This window comes from Ahaetulla prasina, chromosome 7, assembly GCF_028640845.1.
Source record: "Ahaetulla prasina isolate Xishuangbanna chromosome 7, ASM2864084v1, whole genome shotgun sequence".
Lineage (NCBI taxonomy): Eukaryota > Metazoa > Chordata > Lepidosauria > Squamata > Colubridae > Ahaetulla > Ahaetulla prasina.
In genome coordinates, this window is record NC_080545.1 from 5,187,343 (window position 1) to 5,210,849 (window position 23,507).

Below are 23,507 nucleotides of genomic sequence, written 5' to 3' on the forward strand. Positions count from 1 at the left end.
GGGTTGGACTAGAAGATCTCCAAGGTCCCTTCCAGCTTTATTCTGATTGATTGGCTCACCTGAATTCAACCTCAGCCTCAGATCTTTTCTGGCATGGAAAGCAGGTTTCCTATCATTCCCATTGCAACGAGTTCCAGCCTGTTTTTTTCTCTCAAAAGACTGTTGTTTGCTAAGCCCGATACTTAACGTACGATTGCGCCATCCGTTGGCATCGCGTTCCAAAGCAAAGTTTCATTCCCTGGCAAGTGAATTCATATTTATTGACCAGGAGCGATTTGCGAGTCACAGCCAACAAGGTGAAATTAGACGGTCCTTAACTCAGCCACTCCTTTATAACAACTTGCAATTAAGAAACTAGTTGTTGTTTTTTGCAAAGCTTGTCTTTCTTTTCCTGCCTTGCTAGCTGGAAGGACGTGGTGCGTTGATTTGTTAGTTTAAAATACAATTTTGTAATGTCGGCTACCTTGTGTCAGCGCAAATAAATGTTGGAACTTGATTCTGTCCTCACAAAGGAATGTTGCATGGTTCTTCTAATGAAACATGTAGACATCTCTTCGGGTTTCCATTTAAATTCCTCACATTTTTGATGTCGGACTGTCACTCTTATCCCACAGCCCCTCTAAACAAACTTAAACCGCAGTAACATTGGAAGCCTCTCCATGAATGAAAGGCTTTATTATATCCAGTGGCCGCTGAGACACCCATCGACAAGAAAGGAGCACAAATCAACACAATAAGTTATTTCTATATCCCACACACACACACACACACACACACACAATGGCCGGTTAGCTGAACATCCGCCTTGCATTGTTCTGCTGCAGCTTTTTCCCAACTCAGAGATAGCTTTGAATTTTAAGGACTACGATTTGTGCGAGGGTCCTTGGTGCTCCCTGAGCTTGGTTGTTTCTTTGTGAACATTTCATTACCCAATTAGGTAACATCATCAGTGCTAGAAGGGAGGGGGTTTGCAGGGAGGAGGAGGAGAACAAGGAGAATATCAAGAGGAGGAGGATATAGACAGGAGAAGGAGCAGGAGAAGGAGAACATAGAGAGAAGGAGGAGGAAGAAGAGAAGGAGAATATAGAGGAGAAGGGACAGGAGAAGAGGAATAAGGAGAATATAGAGAAGAGAGGGAGAAAGGGAACATAGAGAGGAGGAAGAGAAGGAGAATATAGACAGGAGAAGGAGAAGGAGAAGGGGAACATAGGAGGAGGAGGAGGAAGAGGAAGAGAAGGGGAATATAGGAGTAGGAGAAGGAGAAGGAGAAGAATAAGGAGAATATAGAGAAGAGAGGGAGAAAGGGAACATAGAGAGAAGGAGGAGCAAGAGAAGGAGAATATAGTGAAGAAGAAGGGGAACATAGGAGGAGGAGGAGGAAGAAGAGAAGAGGAATATAGGAGAAGGAGAATATAGAGTGAGAAGGAGAAGGAGAAGAGGAGAACAAGGAGAACATAGGAGGAGGAGGAGGAAGAGAAGGGAATATAGGAGTAGGAGAAGGAGAAGGAGAAGGAGAAGAATAAGGAGAATATAGAGAAGAGAGGGAGAAAGGGAACATAGAGAGAAGGAGGAGGAAGAGAAGGAGAATATAGACAGGAGAAGGAGAAGGGGAACATAGGAGGAGAAGGAGGAGGAGAAAGAGAAGGGGAATATAGGAGAAGGAGAAGGAGAAGAATAAGGAGAATAGAGGGAGGAGGAGGAGGAAGAGGAGGAGAATATAGAGTGGAGAAGGAGCAGGAGAAAGAGGAGAACAAGGAGAACATAGAGAGGAGGAAGAGGAAGAAGAAGATAGGAGAATATAGATAGAAGGGAAGGGGAACAGAGAGGAGGAGGAGGAAGAAGAGAAGAGGAATATAGGAGAAGGAGAATATAGAGTGGAGAAGGAGAAGGAGAAAGAGGAGAACAAGGAGAACATAGGAGGAGGAGGAGGAGGAAGAGAAGGGGAATATAGGAGTAGGAGAAGGAGAAGGAGAAGGAGAAGAATAAGGAGAATATAGAGAAGAGAGGGAGAAAGGGAACATAGAGAGAAGGAGGGGGAAGAGAAGGAGAATATAGACAGGAGAAGGAGAAGGGGAACATAGGAGGAGAAGGAGGAGGAGAAAGAGAAGGGGAATATAGGAGAAGGAGAAGGAGAAGAATAAGGAGAATAGAGGGAGGAGGAGGAGGAAGAGGAGGAGAATATAGAGTGGAGAAGGAGCAGGAGAAAGAGGAGAACAAGGAGAACATAGAGGAGGAAGAGGAAGAAGAAGATAAGGAGAATATAGATAGAAGGGGAAGGGGAACAGAGAGGAGGAGGAGGAAGAGAAGGAGAATAGAGAGAGGAGAAGGAGCAGGAGAAGAAGAAGAATAAAGAATAGAGGGAGGAGGAGGAAGAAAAGGAGGAGAATATAGAGAGGAGAAGGAGGAGAACAAGGAGAATATCAACAGGAGGACAGGGAGCGTATAGACAGGAGAAAGAGAACATAGGAGGAGGAAGAAGAGAAAGAGAATATAGAGAGGAGGAGGAGAAGGAGGAGAACAAGGAAAACATAGGAGGAGGAGGGGAAGGAAGGAGGAGGAGAAGAGGGATACAGGCAGAAGAAGGAGAAAACTAGATAATCAACTCTCAATGACTGCAGGGTAATAAAAAAAAAGTTGAAGATGGTGGCCACAACCACACAACACATGTGAAAACGGGCCAGGGTTTTGATTGCACGGTTGTGGGAGCCACCTTTGCTGGCCTGCGTGTGCTTTTATGTGTGTCGTGCACACACCTTTCGGTCACTCTTCATTCTTGGTGATTGCTTGGCAAGTCCCTGCAGTTTTCTTGGCAAGATGTCAAAAGTGGTTTGCCATTGCCTCCTTCCTAGGGTTGAGAGAGAGGGACCGGCCCAAAGTTACTCGGCTGGCTTTTTACCTAAAGCGAGACTAGAACTCACCCTCTCACCCGCCTGGTGCCTTCAACAAATATCCACATTTGAGGGAGGATTAAATGTTTTTTTTCCCCCTCCATTTTTGAGGAAACCTGTAACCGAGATGCACACTCATTAAAGGAGAGTGAGACTGAACTATAATTTCTGTCAAGTTCCATGAAACCTAAGCTCATTGGAAATTAGAAATGGGCGAGACTTTCATTTGCTTTTCAAACCACCAATGGAAACCCTTTGAGTTCCTTTTGTGTAATGTTTTGGCTAGTTTCAGACCATATATCTATATTTGTCTTCTGGAAAACAAATTACTGCTACTACTACTATTACTTCTCCTTCTCCTTCTCCTTCTCCTTCTCTCCTCCTCCTCCTCCTCCTCCTCTTCCTTCCTTCTAGATATTATTTCTCTATCCATCTCTCTCTTTATGTATCTATATCTATCCATCTATCTTCCAGCATTTTAAATCTCTTTCTTTTTTCCTTCTTCTTCTTCCTCCTCCTCCTCCTTCTGCATCAATATTGATTTATCTAGATATCAGTTTCTCTAACTATCTCTCTCTCTCTATGTATCTATATCTATCCATCTATCTTCCAGCATTTTAAAATCTTTCTTCTTCTTCTTCTTCTTCTTCTTCTTCTTCTTCTTCTTCTTCTTCTTCTTCTTCTTCTTCTTCTTCTTCTTCTTCTTCTTCTTCTTCTTCTTCTTCTTCTTCTTCTTCTTCTTCTTCTTCTTCTTTTCCTCCTTCCTCCTCCTTTGTCCTCCCCCTCCTCCTCCTTCTCGCTGTTTCCATTTTCTTCAGCAACTTAATGATTCTCTGCTTGAAACTTTTCTTCCACATTTGTGGTTAGGCTTTCCTGCTTAATTGTACACTCTGTTGCACTTTTAAGCACTCCGTGGTTGGCACTTTTTAAACCACGATTTGGGAGATATCCTTTCAGCTGCTACAAATTTAGAAAACTGGGCCAGATCGTAGGGAAACAAGTTCTTAAAAATTCCTCCATACCCCGCAGGATATGCGTTCACTTTTTCCTCTTGCTCCTTTCCCTTTCTGCAGACCAAGAGCTATTTTCAGCCATGTATATTGATTTCATGGGCACCGACGCGGCCATTTTTCGCAGCTTAACCAGACGGAATGCAGTGAGGACCGACCAGCACAACTCGAAATGGCTAAGTGGTAAGACGTTCTCGCTCACACTCTGTTGACTTTGCTCCCCCAAAGAGTGAATAAAGAGTTCTTTGGCTCTGGGCAGAATATTTTATCATGTGCATCAGGAAAAAAAAACAGCAACCCAGCGTTAGAAAATAGTAGGCTCCACACTCTTGGGGTAAGAGGTTTTTGAGTTATGGAGTCGCAAGCCAAAGGAACTTTGTTGCCTTTGAATCTGCAGCAATACGAAGTCCTGCTAGATGTCTATGGAGACTCTCAGTCATCCAGGTCATGGTTGACCCACAAGTGCTTTTTTCAAGAAGCTACTGGACTTTCTGGTTTTTCCTTGAAGACGTTTCGCTTCTCATCCAAGAAGCTTCTTTGACTCTGATTCTATGGATACTGTCAGTCATCCAGGTCATGGTTGTCCCAAAGGTGCTTTTTTCAAGAAGCAATTGGATTTTCTGATTTTTCTTTGAAGACGTTTTGCTTGTCAACCAAGAAGCTTCTTCAGCTCTTCTGAAGAAGCTTCTTGGATGAGAAGCGGAACGTCTTCAAAGAAAAACAAAGGAAGTCCGAGTGGCCTCAACGACTCGCTAAAAGAATGCAAATGTCTGCAAGGCAGTGATGGGATTCAGCCGGTTCACATCTATTCGGGAGAACTGGTTGTTAACTTTCTAAGCAGTTTTAGAGAACCGGTTGTTGGAAGAAATCTCATTTTGATTTTGTCCACTTTACAGGACTAATCCTGTAAGGAAGGCAGGAAGGAAACATTCTGCTGTTGTTTCTAACCTAAACTTTATTGCCCTCCTTACAGAAACTGCCTCTCTGGTTAACCCTTCTTACATTGTAACAACTAAGGTGAAGCGCCCATCGATGTGAGTGATGTTGAGTTGGCCACGCCCATACAGTCACATGACCATTGTGCCATGCCTACCCAGCTGGTCATTAGGGCAGAGAACCAGTTGTTAAATTATTTGAATCCCACCACTGCTGCAAGGAGTATAAATCCTTCCGTTCCCTCACCATCCAGTCAAAGCGGAAAAAGCTTCTTGGATGAGGAGCGAAACGTCTTCAAAGAAAAACCAGAAAGTCCAGTTGCCTCCTGAAAAACCACCTTTGGGTTTTAGGGAAGCAGTAATGGTTTGAAAGAGGAAGTCAAAGAGGCCCTCTATGTCCAGATTGAACAGCCCCCCTCTCAAAATTGGGGAAGGGACGTGACATTATCTATCTCCAGTCTACAACACAACTCCTTTCAGCAGTTCCAAGCAGTGTGCAGCAGCTGCTAAAAAAGCCAACACAGTTCTGGGCTGCATAAACAAGAGGGATAGAATCAAGGTCACGTGAAGTGTTAGTGCCACTTTATAATGCCTTGGTAAGGCCACACTTGGAATATTGCATCCAGTTTTGGTCGCCACGATGTAAAAAAGATGTTGAGACTCTGGAAAGAGCTCAGAGAAGAGCAACAAAGATGATTAGGGGACTGGAGGCTAGAACATATGAAGAACAGTTGCAGGAGCTGGGTATGTCTAGTTTAATAAAAAGAAGGACTAGGGGAGACATGATAGCAGTCTTCCAATATCTCAGGGGCTGCCACAGAGAAGTGGGAGTCGGGCTGTTCTCCAAAGCACTTGAGGGTAGAACAAGAAGCAATGGGGGGAAACTCATCAAGGAGAGAAGCAACTTAGAACTAAGGAGAACTTTCCTGACAGTGAGAACAATTAATCAATGGAACAATTTGCCACCAGAAGTTGTGAATGCTCCAACACTGGATGGTTTTAAGAAGATGCTGGAAAACCGTTTGTCTGAAGTGGTGTAGGGTTTCCTGCCTGGGCAGGGGGTTGGACTAGAAGACCTCCAAGGTCCCTTCCAACTCCGTTGTTATATTATATTAAGGCTCCACACCCATTTGCATCACTTAGGTGACCCTGAGAGCACAGATAGACTTCCAAGGGGCCTCAAGGATCCAAACAATCCCCACCATCCGGTCAGAGCTGAAGAAGCTTCTTGGATGAGAAGCGAAACGGCTTGCAAAGAAAAACCAGCAAGTCCAGTTGCCTCTTGGAAAAAGCCCCTTTGGGACAGTCCTGCTAGAATACATCAGATGTTCCTGTGCTGCTGACCCTGCCTTTGGGTGCTTCGGAGAATAGGTCGGCCCCCCTCTTCTTTGTGGCAAACTTGTGCTTCTCATTGATGTGTGCTTCTTTGTTTGTGTTTTTTTTATTTTAGAGCCCATCTTTGTGGATGCTCATCTCATCCCAGATGGCACCGACCCCAACGATGCGAAAGTGTACTTCTTCTTCAAAGAGAAGCTGATGGACAACAGTGGCACCACCAAGCAGATCCACTCCATGATTGCCAGAATATGTCCCGTAAGCAAAGTCGTCCATATGTTTCTAAGGAGGTGAACGAGTCACAGTTGATGGGATAAGAGGAAAAGATATCCTAGAATTCTTTTTATCAGGTCAATTAGACATCTAAAATTGTGACATCTATTTATTTATTTTATTTGTCAGCAAGAACAAGGAAACATGTGACAGTATAGACACCGACATGAAAAGAAGGACTAGGGGAGGCATGATAGCAGTGTTCCAATATCTCAGGGGTTGCCACAAAGAAGAGGGAGTCAAACTATTCTCCAAAACACCTGAAGGTAGAACAAGAAGCAACGGGTGGAAACTGATCAAGGAGAGGAGCAACTTAGAACTAAGGAGAAATTTCCTGACAGTTAGAACAATTAATCAGTGGAACAACTTGCCTGCAGAAGTTGTGAATGCTCCAAAACAAAACAAAAAAGGATATAAATCGGCAAAACATAGCCATAAATGCATAGAATGATTACATAGAATTGGAAACAGTAGGATAGGGATGGTAGGCATGCTGGTGAGCTTATGCACAGCCCCCTTAGGGACCTCTTAAAAACATGAAAGGTCCATGGTAGACAGTTTAAGGTAAAAGGTATGGGGGGTTAGACAGACTATAACAATAGGATCAGATAGAGTCAGTGGTGAATCCAAATTTTTTTACTACCGGTTCTGTGGGCATGGCTTGGTGGGCGTGGCTTGATTTGGTAGGCATGGCAGGGGAAGGATACTGCAAAATCTCCATTCCCACCCCACTCCAGGGGAAGGATATTACAAAAATCTCCATTCCCACCTCCCTCTGGGACCATCCAGAGGTGGTATTTGCCAGTTCTCTGAACTGCTCAAAATTTCCACTATCAGTTCTCCAGAACCTGTCACAACCTGCTGAATTTCACCCCTTGGTAGAGTGTTCCAGACATTTACTACTCTATTGCAGAAGTCATGTTTCCTACAATCAAGATTAGAGCGAATTACATTGAGTTTGAATCTATTGATAGCCCTTGTGTTATTATGGTTGAAATTAAAGTAGTCATTTACAGGTAGGACCTTTTGGTAAATAATCTTATGAACTAAACATAGGTCGGAACGTAGACGGTATAGTTTGAGGCTTTCCAGACCTAAAATTTCAACCCTGGTGGTATACGGAATTTTATTTCGAGCAGAAGATTTGAGAACTCTCCTAGTAAAATACCTCTGGACCCCCTCTAATGTATTGATGTCTGAAATGCAGTGAGGGTTCCAGGCAGGTGAGCAGTATTCAAGTACAGGTCTGGCAAAGGTTTTTATATGCCCTAGTTTGAAGTATAGCGTTACCAGAGAGAAAACTTTGTAAAATAAGATTGACAACTCTTAATGCCTTTTTTGCAATGATGTTACAGTGAACTCTGGGACTTAGATCTTTCGAAGTGAGTACTCCTAGGTCCTTGACAGAGTGTGGGTCAGTTTTTAGATCGTTGCCAGCCAGCAAATATTTGAAGTTCTTATTTCTATTGCCAATGTGCAGGGCTGAGCATTTGTGAGCAGAGGTTTGGAGTTGCCAATTGTTTGACCATTCAGATACATAGTCAAGGTCATTTTGAAGGGTAGCAGAGTTGTAAACATGTTTCTGTTTGTAAACGACGAATGTAAATAACCAGTGGTGGGATTCAAATAATTTAACAACCGGTTCTCTGCCCTAATAATTTCTTCCAACAACCAGTTCACCAAACTGCTCAGAAAATTAACAACCGGTTCTCCCGAAGTGGTGCAAACTGGTTGAATCCCACCACTGTAAATAACCTTTAAATAAGCTTAAATTTTATTGGGTTTTTATTGGGTTTTTAAATTTTTATTATGAATTTTAATGGGTTTTTTAGTTTAATATGTTTTAAAATTTTAGGCCAATGGTGTAATAAGTTTTTTAATTTGGGTTTTAATTGTATATTGTATTGTTTGTTTTATTTTGGCTGTACACCGCCCTGAGTCCTTCGGGAGAAGGGCGGTATAAAAATCGAATTAATAATAATAATAATAATAATAATAATAATAATAATAATAATAATAATAATAATAATAATAATTAATAAATAAATAAATAAATAAATAATAACCCAAGCTCAGGAGCAGCCAGAAGAAGGGGAGCTGTAAATCAATCATGCCTGATTATACCAAAAATGTCTGCAACCTAATGATGATTTCAGTAGTTTTCTTCTCCATAAATTGAAGAACATAAAAATAGAAATCATTTCATAAAACCTCGTCCTTCTACCACTCGGTGGTAGAAACCACAAACAGTACAGATGTCCTTCAACTTACAAACATTCATTTAATGACCATTCAAGGTTACAGTGGCACTGAAAAATAAGGATTTATGACTGCTTTTCTCACTTATGACCGTTGTAGCATCCATCTGGTCTCATGACCCAAATACAGAGGCTTGGTAACCAACTCACATTTATGACGGTTGAAGTGTCCTGGGGTCTTGTGACCATCTTTTGCGACCTTCTGACACGCAGGTTCGCTTAACAACCGTGTTCCTAACTTAACAACTGCAGGAATCTACTTAACAACGGTGGCAAGAAAGGTCGTAAAATGGAGCAAAGCTCACTCAACCACTGCCTCGCTTAGCAACTGAAATTTTGGGCTCCGTGGTGGCCGTAAGATGAGGACTACTTGAATCGTGCCAATGCCAAGAGGCTGGAAATGGGCATTTTAGAATTTGACCCAGCTGTGCCGTCGTTGGCACGGATTACTGTTGTTTTCCCATAAAAAGATAATTAAACGTTCAAATATTAAAAAAAACCTTCAGCATTCTTAAATCTTTAATCTCCTTTTCATATCCAGCGCATGATCTAATATTCTAAGGAGGTTGGTTTGCTTATTTGAAAGGGATGGGCGCTAGAATAGCTCCTTTGTACGTGTGTGTGTGTGTTTTTAAAAAAATGTTGTGCTTTTGAGTTGATTAATCTTTGCCAGAACACGACCCGTGACCTAGATTTTGCACTGCTATTTTATTCTTCTTATTTTTAATTATTATTTTTTTGTTTTGATAAAGCGCCTGGAGATATTTTTCCAGGAGATACCAAACATGATGATATCAGTGCTGCCTCTAATGAAGGCCAGGTGATTCCTTTGAAGATTTGGGACGCATTATTTTTTTCTTTCCTCGAATCCTCTGAAAAACAGGCTGCGAAAGATTGTGATCTGAATGTGTGTGTGTGTGTGTGTTGCATTTCTGATGACGTTCTTACAATTTGGCATTGAGAATCTTATGCAGAGAGTTGGCCCAAGACCAAGACTACTTTAATAAGTCCATTTCAACACAGGAAGGATGGGAGCGATGTTGGAAAGTCACAGTCTTCCCATTGTAGAAACACTGTCGGATCACAAGTTTAATTAGCACTTTGCAATTCAATGAGGCGATAAATTAAAAGCACAAAGACAGGAGAGAACAGCCACAAAGGAAGGGCATAAAACTATGTACACTGATGTCCAATCAGCAATAAATCAGTAGCTATCTAAATAAGGTGCAATCCTTCAACGTTATCCCATGGTGGTAGCTGTTGTTGTTTTTTAATGCCTGTGTCATTTGATTTAAAATTATTTTCTTCAGCAAGCGATTTTTGTAGCTTCCTTCAAATCTCTTAATGGGTTTAATTGCTCAGTAAGCAAATTTATTGGTTAATACCTATCAAATACAGCGGGGATTATTCTGATGGGAAGTAACAGATACATTCAAAAACTTAAACAAATCTGTTTATGATGCATCCAAAGAGGAAGAATAGACAGGGAAAGAAAGAAAGAGAGAGAGAGGGGTGGGGTGGGGTGGATGTAATTGACAAAAATGCTGTCATAAGTCACTTTCCTATAAAGGGACAAAATTTAACCCTATAATAATTAAGTTTACCAGACAAGAAGTCCTTCTCTCTTTAAACTAATGTCCAAATGCATCCACATTTTTAATAGTTCTGACTCTAGGCATTGGTATATTGTTTTGTTTTGTTTTGTTTTGTTTTGTTTTGTTTTGTTTTGTTTTGTTTTGTTTTGTTTTGTTTTGTTTTGTTTTGTTCCATTCCGTTCCTATCCGTTCCATTCCGTTCTGTTTTTTTCCTTTCTGTTCTGTTTCATTATTCCGTTCTGTTCCGTTCTGTTCCGTTCTGTTCCGTTCTGTTCCGTTCCGTTCTGTTCTTTTTCTTTCTGTTCTGTTTCATTATTCTGTTCTGTTCTGTTCCATTCCATTCCATTCCGTTCCGTTCCTTTCTGTTCTGTTCCGTTCCATTCTTTTCCTTTCTGTTCTGTTTCATTGTTTTGTTTTGTTTTATTTTGTTTTGTACAACCTTTACAAAGTCCCTCCTCTCCAGCAAATATAGATAGTTCTCAACTTACATCAGTTCATTTAGTGACCGTTTGAAGTTACAATGGCACCAAAAAAAAGTGAGTTAGGACCATTTTTCACCCTTAGGACCACTGTCGCCTCTCCAGGGTCACGTGATTTACATTCAAATGTGTGACAGCTGACTCATATTTACGATGAATCGCAGTGTCCCCTGGTCATGCGATCCCTTTTTGCGACCTTCCAACAAGCAAAGACAACAAGGGAACCGGGTTCACTTAATGACCATGTTACTCATTTAACAATGGCAGTGGTTCACTTAACAAGTGTGGCGAGAAAGGGCGTCGAATGGGGCGAAACTCCCTTAACAAATTTCTCACTTAGCAAGAGAAATTTTGGGCTCCATTGCAGTCGTAAGTTGAGGCCTACCCATACAGCAGTAGACCGTGATCCATTCAATTAATCCTTCATCATTTCAAAAAATGCTAAGAGACATCAAAGTCATCCTTCCATAATCTAGATCCTTCTTCTTCTTTTTTGGCAGAATGACACAGGTGGACAGCGAAGTCTGGTCAACAAATGGACCACTTATTTGAAGGCAAGGCTGGTGTGTTCGGTCATGGATGAAGATGGCACTGAGACCTATTTTGATGAATTAGGTACAAGTGGCAACCTTTTCATAATTTGACTCTTATCAGTGGTGGGTTTCAGTGGTGGCTTTGCCCGCGATCAGCCTGGAAAGAAAACTGTAAATGCTTAAATAATTATAGCTGGTTTTTTACTTCAAGAAAGGGCTGGGTTTTGGATCCTCGGATCTGGAGCACTTCGGGTTGCTGGAGGGAACTTAACTCTTCAAACCCCTTTTTTCTCAGGGGCTTTAGGGAAGCTCTACCTCTGCCCTCAGCTCACCACTTCTTCTTCTCCCGAAGAGGGGTTTTTTCGAACCGCTGGACAGCAGATTTAAGCTGTCCTAGCGATTCCACATAATCCAGAGGTTGGTGATCGTAAAGATCATCGCCATCACCTACGGTGCCAAACAGTTGAGGACTATCTGCAGCAGGTTCTTACCAGTTCTGGATAACTGGTAACAGAAATTTTGAGTAGTTTGGAGAACCAGTAGTAAAAATTCTGACTGGCCCCGCCCCCATCTATTCTCTGCCTCCCGAGTCCCAGCCGATGGGGAGGAAATGGGGATTTTGCAGTATCCTTCTCCTAGAGTGGGATGGGAATGGAGATTTTGTAGTATCCTTCCCCTGGAGTGGGGTGGGAATAGAGATTTTACAGTATCCTTCCCCTGCCACGCCCACCAAGCCACACCCACCAAGCCACACCCACAGAACCGGTAGTAAAAAAAAATTGAAACCCACCACTGACTACCTGTACTTAAAAAAATTGTGCAGTCACATAACTTGGTGAAAATATTGGGCTGCCTCAGTGGTGAAATCCAAATTCTTTTACTACCGGTTCTGTGGGCATGGCTTGGTGGGCGTGGTGTGGCTTGGTGGGTGTGGCAGGGGAAAGATACTGCAAAATCCCAATTCCCTCCCCATTCCGGAGGGAAGGATATTGCAAAATCTCCATTCCCACCCCACTCTGGGGCCCGCCAGAGGTGGTATTTGCTGGTTCTCTGAACTCCTCAAAATTTCTGCTACCGGTTCTCCAGAACCTGTCAGAACCTGCTGGATTTCACTCTTGGCTACCTGATACAGGAGTGTAGGGTTAGTGTCCTTTAAAAAAACATAAGCATAAAATTTATCTTCGTGGTCCTCGTAGTTGTAAATGATTGAGGGCAATCAAACCACATCTTGGGGCATCATGAAAGGGACATCGTATGGGCACATGGGTGAGAGTTTCCACCACAACATCAAAGAATGGACTTCTGTTGGAAATAGGTTGTTTGCAAAACTCAGTTTTGTCGGGAGCAGAGGAAGCCTGGAAACTGGCTCGCACTCGCACAATACCCACCTTCCTAAAGTGGCCACCACGAGATTGTCTAAATTTGACAATGCAGAGGTCTGCATCCTTAAATACATATATACATACCCTTCTTAGCAAAGCCAGTTCCTCAGGCACTTTCTTACGCGCCATTGGAAAGGCAAAACACGATGAGAAAATTAGCTGGGTCCATCTAACAGTTTACAAGAAGTTTTGCTTCAACTCATTTATTTCTGGACTATCTTTTTTTGTCTCCATTAGTTCGTGGCGGTGTGAGCTGGGGGGCGGGGGCTAGTTATACACCATCCTTAGGTTATAATAAGGAGAGGTTTGGGGTCCCTGGTGGGGTATCCCAAATGATCTCATTGTCTGTGATCCCAGATGAAGTCATTGGTGTTTTATTTTCTCTGGGGAAGGTGCCAGCATCCCTGTCAGTAGCTCAACAACTTTGCATTCTTCTTAGTCTAGAATCACCAAAAGTTCATGATATCTCAAAGGGAGGTAGCCCAAATGTTTGAGGATCTTTAGGGATTCGTATTCTTGTTATCCACAAGAATAGGGATTCTGGTGGGTTGCCACAAAGAAGAGGGGGGTGGTCAATCTATTCTCCAAAGCACCCGAGGGCAGGACAAGAAGCAACGGGTGGAAACTAATCAAGGAGAGAAGCAACCCAGAACTAAGGAGAAATTTCCTGACAGTGAGAATAAGCAATCATTGGAAAGAGTTTCCTTCAGAAGTTGTGAATGCTCCAACACTGGAGATTTTTAAGAAGAGACTAGACAACCATTTGTCTGACGTGGTGTAGGGTTTCCTGCCTAAGTGGGAGGTTGGACTAAAAGACCTCCGAGGTCCCTTCCAACTCTGGTGCATATGAGTAACCCACAGTCACCAAAGCCATCTAAGCCCCAAATGAATAAATAGATTGCAAAAGCAGATTCACATTGAATGGGCCCAACAAGAGGAATAATTCCGCAAACCACAGAATTATCACAACTGGAAAAGAGCTTTTGTGCAATTTATGATAGAAATCACATGTCTGATCCAGTCTAGTATCTGGGTGCAAACTGTGGATGAGTAATTTCTAGGTTTATTTTAGATGATAGATAAATAGATAGATAGATAGATAGATAGATAGATAGATAGATAGATAGATAGATAGATAGATATTGAGATAGATATAGATAGATAGATAGATAGATAGATAGATAGATAGATAGATAGGAGATATATATAGTTATAGAGATATAAATAGGTAGGTAGGAAGGTAGGTAGATAGATGATAGATAATTATAGAGATAGATAGATAGATAGATAGATAGATAGATAGATAGATAGATAGATAGATGATAGGTAGATAGATATGATAGATGCTAGATAGATAGTTACAGAGATAGATAGATAGATAGATAGATAGATAGATAGATAGATAGATAGATAGATAGTTATAAAGATATAAATAGGTAGGTAGGTAGGTAGATGATAGATAGATAGATAGATAGATAGATAGATAGATAGATAGATAGATAGATAGATAGATAGATAGATAGATAGATAGATAGATAGATAGATAGATAGATAGATAGATGGATGGATGATAGGTAGATAGGTAGATAGATATGATAGATAGATGCTAGATAGATAGCTATAGAAATAGATAGATAGATAGATAGATAGATAGATAGATAGATAGATAGATAGATAGATAGATAGATAGATAGATATGGATGGATGGATGGATGGATGATAGGTAGATAGATATGACAGATAGTGATAGCTAGATAGTTATAGCGATAGATAGATGATAGATAGATAGATAGATAGTTATAGAGATGGATGGATGGATGGATGGATGGATGGATGGATGGATGGATGGATGGATGGATAGACAGACAGACAGACAGACAGACAGAGACAGACAGAGCTAGAGAGAAATATAGAGATATATAGGATTGTTTAGTTCCTAAAGCTAAACATTGTTTAGGAATGTTTTTTGTAAATCTGAATATTCTTCCTGGCACACTAAACTGTTTCATTTAGTTAATGCCAAGCAAACCATATAAATATCATTATACCTAATTTAAGACAGCCTATTACAATGCAATTTCTGTTCCATGGGTAGGTGAAACTGCCTTCCAATAGAATAAACACCTGTTCCTTATGGAACCTATCCTTTTAGATTTCATGAACGATTTTATAATGTTATGGTGGCAAGATTCTGACCTTTCCTTTACATCTGTGCTTACTTTTTAGTCGTTTGAACGTCTGTGTATTTTAATTTCTAGGGATAAGTTTTTCGGTGACTCATTTAAAAAAAAAATAGAAGAAGGCAAAGATCTAGAAACCACAAAGTTGTATTTGTTGGTTCACTTAGCAACTCTTGTATTCTTACAGAGGATGTTTTTCTACTGGAAACAGAAAACCCGAGAACAACACTTATATATGGCATTTTCACAACTTCCAGGTAATCCTTCATATCTATTTTAAGAAAAAAAGCTCAAAATAAGATTTGCATGGGTGTGGAAGACTTAGCTATTTAGAGTGATGTGATTAATCAAGCTATTCACCAAAACACCTGAGGGCAGGACAAGAAGCAATGGGTGGAAACCAATCAAGGAGAAAAGCAACTTAGAATTAAGGAGAAATTTCCTGACAGAGCAATTAATCAATGGAACAACTTGCCTCCAGAAGTTGCAAATGCTCCAACACTGGACGTTTTTGAGAGAGAGGTTGGATAACCATTTGTCTGAAGTGGTGTAGGATTTCCTGCTTAAGTAGGCGGTTGGAGTAGAAGACTTCCAAGGTCCCTTCCAACTGTATTCTATTTTTCTATTCTATACGTTGTGTAGTGTCGTACAAAACATTCTTAGATGTTCTTCAACCTGGTGTTCTTAGCTCTATAGAATATTCTCATGCAGCTGATTTTAATATAATATTAAAGGCAATGGTTTGTAATATTGCTAGAAAATAAAATTACTGGGCTATGCCATTTATTTATTTATTTATTTATTCAAATTTTTATACCGCCCTATCTCCCAAAGGACTCAGGGCGGTTTACAGCCCGATAAAATACAAATATAATACAAGATAAAAACACTAATTAAAAAACTTATTTGAAAAGGCCAAAATTTAAAAATACAATTAAGACAATAAAACCCCCTAAAATTAAATTTAAAACTTAAAATCCTAGTCCAGTCCTGCACAAATAAATAGATGTGTTTTAAGCTCATGCGGAAGGTTCAAGGTCAGGAAGTTGACGAAGTCCTGGGGAAGTTCATTCCAGAGGTGGGAGCCCCACAGAAGCCCCTTCCCCTGGGTGTCGCCAGTCGGCACTGCCTGGCAGACGGCACCCTAAGGAGTCCCTCCCTGTGAGAGCGCACAGGTCGGTGGGAGGCAATCAGTGGCAGCAGACGGTCCCGTAGGTAACCCGGCCCTAAGCCATGGAGCGCTTTGAAGATAGTTACCAAAACCTTGAAGCGCACCCGGAAGGCCACAGGCAGCCAGTGCAGTCTGCGCAGGAGAGGTGTCACATGGGAGCCACGAGGGGCTCCCTCTATCACCCGCACAGCCGCATTCTGGACTAACTGGAGCCTCCAGGTGCTCCTCAAGAGAAGCCCCATGTAGAGGGCATTGCAGTAATCCAGGCGAGATGTCACGAGAGCATGAGTAACTGTGCATAGGGCATCCCGGTCCAGGAAGGGGCGCAACTGGTGAACCAGGTGAACCTGGTAAAAAGCTCTCCTGGAGACGGCCACCAAATGGTCTTCAAAGGACAGCCGTGCATCCAGGAGGACACCCAAGTTGCGCACCCTTTCCATTGGGGCCAATGACTCGCCCCCAACAGTCAGCCGCACTTGCAGCTGACTGTACTGGGATGCCGGCATCCACAGCCACTCTGTCTTGGAGGGATTGAGCTTGAGCCTGTTTCTCCCCATCCAGACCCGTACGGCCTCCAGGCACCGGGACAGCACTTCGACAGCTTCGTTGGGGTGGCCCGGTGTGGAAAAGTACAGCTGAGTATCATCAGCGTACAGTTGGTAACTCACACCGAAACCACTGATGATCTCACCCAGCGGCTTCATATAGATGTTGAACAGGAAAATAAGTGAATTAGCCAACACAAAACCACATTACCTAAAAAGGGGGGTGGGACCTTAACAAAATGTGGTGGGTTGCCCCCAGTTCGGACCGGTTCTATAGAACTGGTAGTAAAACCATCGGGAGGCTCCGCCCACCAGCCCATGGTCGATGGTATCAAAAGCCGCTGAGAGATCTAATAGGACCAAGGCAGAGGAATAACCCCTATTAGCAATCATGTGCGTGCGATCCTGTTGTGAACCAGTAGTAAAGGTAAGTAGAACCCACCCCTGATGTTCTCTTAGAAACCCTTTGTACAAACATGTGCTTTGAATCTGACGTGGATTGGAGTAACGCTTTATGAAAAGGCTGGAATTCTTGTGAAAGTTTTGCAAGGACGTTGTTGAAAGGGAAAACAATCTTTAATATTGAAAGGAGGCCCAGAAAAAGAAAGTTAGAAAGAGAGAGAGAGAGAGAGAAAGAGATAAGGTGGGGAGGGAGAGAGAGAGAGAGAGAAAAACACACATAAGAACAAAATTCATTGTCCCCATCCTGAATTCTTTTGAGGTCTTTCTTAAAACACTTTTTCTATCTTTCCTCTAACCCGTACAAATAAAGCAATTAAAGCAATGCCTTATGTGTTTCCAAGAAACGGTGACATTTCTGTCTGAAAAGATATACAGCATGAGTCCATTTACTATTTCTTACCATGTTTGTGTCACTTTCAAAAGATTGAATTTGGGGGGAAAAGTTATTTTCGGAGTACCTTGGGGTACTACTGCTTTACTATGCTATTTACTACCGTAGCTATTTTGTTACACAGGTGGAAAAAATAAAACTCTCTGCAAATACTAAGGGAAAAAATAGTAACCATGTCAACACATTTTTTTAAAGAAAAAAAATAATAATCCACCATCTGCTTCTACCTTACTATTACTTTTCAAAGATATCCATTGCAATATTTCTAATGCATACCAGAATTATTATTATTATTATAAACTTTTATTAATTAAAAATGAAACTCAGTCAACTGAACATTCAAAAATGCATCACAAACTACCATTGATGATGATGATGATGATTCTCTTTCTCCTCCTCCTCCTCCTCCTCCTCCTCCTCCTCCTCCTCCTCCTCCTCCTCCTCCTCCTCCTCCCTGCAAACTCCATTCCCTTTTAGCACTGATGATGTTACTTAGTTTGGGTAAAGGAACGTCTGCAAGAAAACAACCAAGCTCAGAGAGCACCAAGGACCCCACCGTCCTCCTCCTCCTCCTCTTCCTCTTCTTCTTCCTCTTCCCCTTCTGTTGTGACCTAGGCCCAAGTTGTTATTACCACACAATCAGTCCTAAACAAACATTTTATTAGAACAGCTGAGAATTACTTCATTTTCAGCTTAGTCCAAATTCATTTCAAAACAAAGTCCTTCAGAAAAAGTCCTTCGGCCTTATCGCAAACCTTTGTCTTCTTTGGCACCCTGCCAAAGACTTTTCTTGGCAAGAACCCCACAAAGTTCAGAAACAGGAGACAAGAAATAATTGTAGCAATGTTGCTTTCCTACAAAGAGCCCAAGAGCTGTTGCTGGTGTTTTAAGCCTTATGGGAGTGGCCAATCATCTCCTAGCCTTACTCCCGAGTCGTCCTTTTTGCTTCAGCTGCTCTTGCCTTCTGGCATCTCTTCGCACGCATGAACTAGGAACAGGCTCCTCCTGTTCCTCTGCCTCTCTGCTGTCAGCTTCTGGAGGCTCTGGAGTCTGCGCATCGCTCCCAGATGGCCCTGGCCCCATCTCTGCCTCCGACACAGAACCCTCATCCGGGCTTTCCCCTGACTCCAGGACTGGCCCATGATCCTCCCCAGCCTCCTCACTGTCCGATTCCGTTGCCAGCTCTGCAGGCTACTGGTGGACCACAACACTTTCCTATTTTTTCAGTCCTCAAACCAAAAGTCAATTTATTGTTTGCTTTGCTCCCAAAATTTGGTGGCATCACTGCCCTAAAGCTTCGATCATTTTTTTAAAAAATTTGCATTTATATCCCGCCCTTCTCCGAAGACTCAGGGCGGCTTACACTGTGTCAAGCAATAGTCTTCATCCATTTGTATATTATATACAAAGTCAACTTATTGCCCCCAACAATCTGGGTCCTCATTTTACCTACCTTATAAAGGATGGAAGGCTGAGTCAACCTTGGGCCTGGTGGGACTTGAACCTGCATTAATTGCAAGCAGCTGCTGTTAATAACAAACTGTCTTAGCAGCCTGAGCCACCAGAGGCCCTTCATTTTCTTCATTGTATTCAGGCCTCTTTGTTCTGAATATGCTTGTTTCTCTTCTTGTGTTGTCCTTTGCCATAATGAATGGATAATATGCGTTTTCTCCAAACAATTAAAAAAACAAAAAAACCCTTCATTGGAACAACTGAGACTCTCTCTTGCACTCCATGAAGAGCCAGAAATAATTTTAAGAGTAAAGATGGGGCGATATTATTTTTCTGACACCCCCCCCCCCAATATGTTTAATTTGGAATTTGGTTTGATTAATTCATGTGGTGGGGTAGGAGATGGGTTGCAGCCATAGGAGCTGGGCAAAGAAATGCAGAAATCCTGTGGATGTTTTATACTGCCTCTATTAGGTTTATTCAGATTCAGTTTCATTTGCCACAAACCCGCAGATATATTTTAATACATATTTTAACTCTGAAGTTGATGTGCAAGTATAATTTGTAGCAGGGAATGTAATGTAATTTCATTTGGCAGCCATACCTTTGATTCCATCTCAGGAACATGTTACCACATAGAATTCTAGTCCATTGATTGAAATAACATATTTCTGAATACGTTTCTGAATGAATTGACTGTATGGGCAAAACCAGACAAAGGAGAATATTTGTAGCTCAGGGTTGAAATGAGGGGTCCTTGTGTTCTCTGAGCTTAGTTGTTTTCTCACAGACGTTTCATTACCTGGACTAGATAACATCATCAGTGCTAGAAGGGAAGGAAGGAAGAAAGGAAGGAAGGAAGGAAGGAAGGAAGGAAGGAAGGAAGGAAGGAAGGAGGAGGAGGCAGAGGAGGAAAAGGAGGACTGTGGGGTCCTTGGTGCTCTCTGAGCTTGGTTCTTTTCTTGCAGATGTCTCATTACCCAACTAGCTAACATCATCAGTGCTAGGAGGGAAGGAGGTTGGAAAGAAGGAAGGAAGGAAGGAAGGAAGGAAGGAGAGGAGAGGAGAGGAGGTGGTGTGGGTGGAGGAGGTTTTATTACCCAACTAGGTAACATCATCAGTGCCATCTCTGAGTTAGGAAAAGCTGCAGCAGTTTTGGTTACATTTTGGTGGCCAAGGATCAGAATTCTGATCACGTGACCATGGGGATGTGGCAGGGGTCGTTAAGTGTGAAAAAACAGTCACAAGTCATTTTTATCTGTTCCATTGCCCCTTTGAACGGTCACTAAATGAACTGTTGTAAGTCCAGGACAGCCTCTAATCACATAGATGTTGCAGAATAAACCAATAAACCTCAGCGGCTAAGAAGCTGAGCTTGTCGATCGAAAGGTCGGCAGTTCAGCGGTTCGAAACCCAAGTGCCGTATAATGGAGTGAGCTCCCGTTAGGTGTCTCAGCTTCTGCCAACCTAGCAGTTCGTAAAAAATGCAAGTAGGAAAAAAAAGGGACCCCCTTTGGTGGGAAGGTAACAGCGCTCCATGTGCCTTTGGCATTTAGTCATGCCAGCCACATGACCACGGATACGTCCTCGGACAGTGCTGGCTCTTTGGCTTTGAAACGGAGATGAGCACTGCCCCCTGGAGTTGGGAATGACTAGCAAGGGGATTTAGCGATGGCATTTGCACAACAAGTAGGAAACTAGAATGCATGCATCTGGTTTATTTACTGTTTTCCTTCCCTTCCATAGTTCAGTATTTAAAGGCTCAGCGGTCTGCGTCTATCACTTATCGGACATTCAGCGAGTGTTCAATGCACCGTTTGCCCACAAGGAAGGACCGAACCACCAACTGATTCCCTATCAAGGAAGGATCCCTTATCCGCGACCAGGGACTGTAAGTCTCCATAATTAATTTGTCTTGTAAGAAATTACCGAGCATGATCTGAAATTATATGCCTGCATGTATGCACATGTGCAGGATAGGATAGGATAGGATAGGATAGGATAGGATAGGATAGGATAGAATAGAATAGAATAGAATAGAATAGAATAGAATAGAATAGAATAGAATAGGACAGGACAGGACAGGACAGGACAGGACAGGACAGAATAAAGGATAGGATAGGATAGGATAGGATAGGATAGGATCGGATCGGATCGGATCGGATCAGATAGGATAGGATAGGATAGGATACAACAGGACAGGACAGGACAGAACAGAATAAGGGATAGGATAGGGTAGGGTAGGGTAGGGTAGGGTAGGGTAGGACAGGACAGGACAGGACAGGACAGGACAGGACAGGACAGGACAGAATAAGGGATAGGATAGGATGGGATGGGATGGGATGGGATGGGATGGGATGGGATGGGACGGGACGGGACGGGACGGGACGGGACGGGACGGGACGGGACAGGATGGAATAAGGAATAGTATAGTATAGGATAGGATAGGACAGGACAGAATAGAATAGAATAGAATAGAATTTTTTATTGGACAAGTGTGATTGGACACACAAGGAATTTGTCTTCGGTGCATATGCTCTCATATGTGTATAGATAAGATAACCTTTATTGCCATTTCCACTACGGGTACTCCGAACTGCTCAAAATGTCTGCTACCGGTTCCCCAGAACCTGTCAGAACCTGCTGGATTTCACCCCTGCAATAAACATGTTCTTTGAGGAATCGACCTGCCTCAGAGTTCTGCTTTTAATGGATGTATTATTCGGAACACTGACAACAAATATTTCCTATCATTTAACCTTAGCAAGGAGAGCTTTGCTGGAGAGTTTGTAACCGAAGCATAATGGCCGCTAATGTCACAAAAGATTTAAAATGATCTGATTAGCTTGGGCAGATCTTATTTGTTCTATCTGGGGGAGTGGAGGAAGGATCGTCAGGGACGAATAGCAGAAGATCCAAGTGAAATATAATTCCCTTTTGTCTCAGCCTCAGCTGTCTAGCTACACTTGAAGATAAATGAATGTATACACTGAGGGTTCTAAGAGATAAAAGCGGAATAAAAGATAACGGTAATTTGCTTGCATTCCAGAGATTAATTGCTTTTATAGACTTTTTTGCAAGGGTATAAATGCGAATGGAACATTTTATAGGGATGTTTTTATGAGCCTGAAATTGGTTATATATCTTTTGGGGGGCTTCCCATAGATTTTTGCTCGGCCACGAAATCCTTTGGTCTCAGCTACATGATCCCTTATGTGCTTGAACAACTTAATTTGCACATGAAAAATTGACAACAATGAGATTTATAAGATGTACTTACCGTAACTGGATGGCTGGAACATTTTTAAGCACATCATTTAATATTGAGTTGGTTTTTTTAAAAAAAAATAATAATAGATAGGCAGACCAATATATCATACACCACACTTGGAATACTGCACCTAGTTCTGGTCACCACAATATAATGAAGATAAAATAATGTGTGTGTGTGTGTGTGTGTTTTCGTAGGTTTTCACGGGTAAAGGTATGTAAGTTTTGGCATATTCGGGTTTTTTCCCGTGTAAGTTTGAAAGTATCTAGGCAACGTTTCGATGAGGTTTCATGGGAAAAGACCCGAATATGCCAAAACCTACATACATTTACCCGTGAAAACCTACGAAACACACACACACACACACACTATTTTATCTTCATTATATTGTGGTATTATATTATTTTATATATATATAATAGCAGTTGTTTGAAACAGAAACATTTGATAATGCCCAAAGCATGCTACGAGGAGAAAAAATGGTCTTACTTACACCAAAGAAAGACAGAAAGAAAGGTAGGGATGGAGGGAGGGAGGGAGGGAGGGAGGGAGGGACAGAGGGAGGGAGGGAGGGAGGGAGGAAAGAAGGATCCATTTCACATTTATGTTTTCAAGATTTCTTTGCAAGTCATTTGTAGTGACTTTGATCTAGAGATTTCTTGGTTTAGAACTTCAGCCTTGGTATAGATTAGAAATAAGCATTTAATATTTTTCTGTAAATGTAGCCCAGTTGATTTCCTTTTAAATGTCAGTATGGTATTTTTTTTTTCCTTTGGCCTCTATGTGTTGGAAATAGAATTGTGGATTAGCTGGTCCTTGATCTTATTTGCTTAAGACATTCTAAAGGCGGCCATTTCAGCAACAGTTCAGATGAAACAGAGTAAGGTTAAGTAACATTATATATTCACTTAGCAACATTAGAAACCTTGGCAATTGGGCAGATGTCTTTGCCATAGACAACTGTGTGAGTTACAGAAAAGCTTCATGAGGTAATGTATGGGTACGTGCTGTTTGGCGACTGTGTTTTAAATCTCCTTTGTTATGTGGAGTTTGGCACGCAGATCATTATCTGGACTTACAGCATGTCGTGAGTAAATTATGAGTGTTACATCATCACATCTGCAAAATAGTATCCTTGAGATTGAATGGCAAGGAAAGAAGAATATTATATACAATATATAGCATAACAATATGAGAAGAGAACAGGAGGTAAGAAAAGGGAAGGGAAAAGAGGAGAGGAGAGGAGAGGAGAGGAGAGGAGAAGAGAAGATGAAATGAGAAGTGAAGAGGAGAGGAGAGGAGAGGAGAGGAGAGGAGAGGAGAGGAGAGGAGAGGAGAGGAGAGGAG

General features: G+C 41.9%; 1 protein-coding gene across 1 annotated transcript in view; it reads left to right on the top strand.

Annotated features, from left to right (window-relative positions):
• SEMA3C (semaphorin 3C) overlaps positions 1 to 23,507 on the top strand; it is a 193,347-nt gene that overhangs the window by 119,152 nt on the left and 50,688 nt on the right. The window contains exons 7-11 of the mRNA XM_058189868.1: positions 3,962 to 4,081; positions 6,284 to 6,426; positions 11,274 to 11,388; positions 15,056 to 15,125; positions 20,636 to 20,780. Of these exons, the coding sequence (XP_058045851.1) occupies positions 3,962 to 4,081; positions 6,284 to 6,426; positions 11,274 to 11,388; positions 15,056 to 15,125; positions 20,636 to 20,780 (593 nt within the window). The remainder of the gene's footprint in view (positions 1 to 3,961; positions 4,082 to 6,283; positions 6,427 to 11,273; positions 11,389 to 15,055; positions 15,126 to 20,635; positions 20,781 to 23,507) is intronic.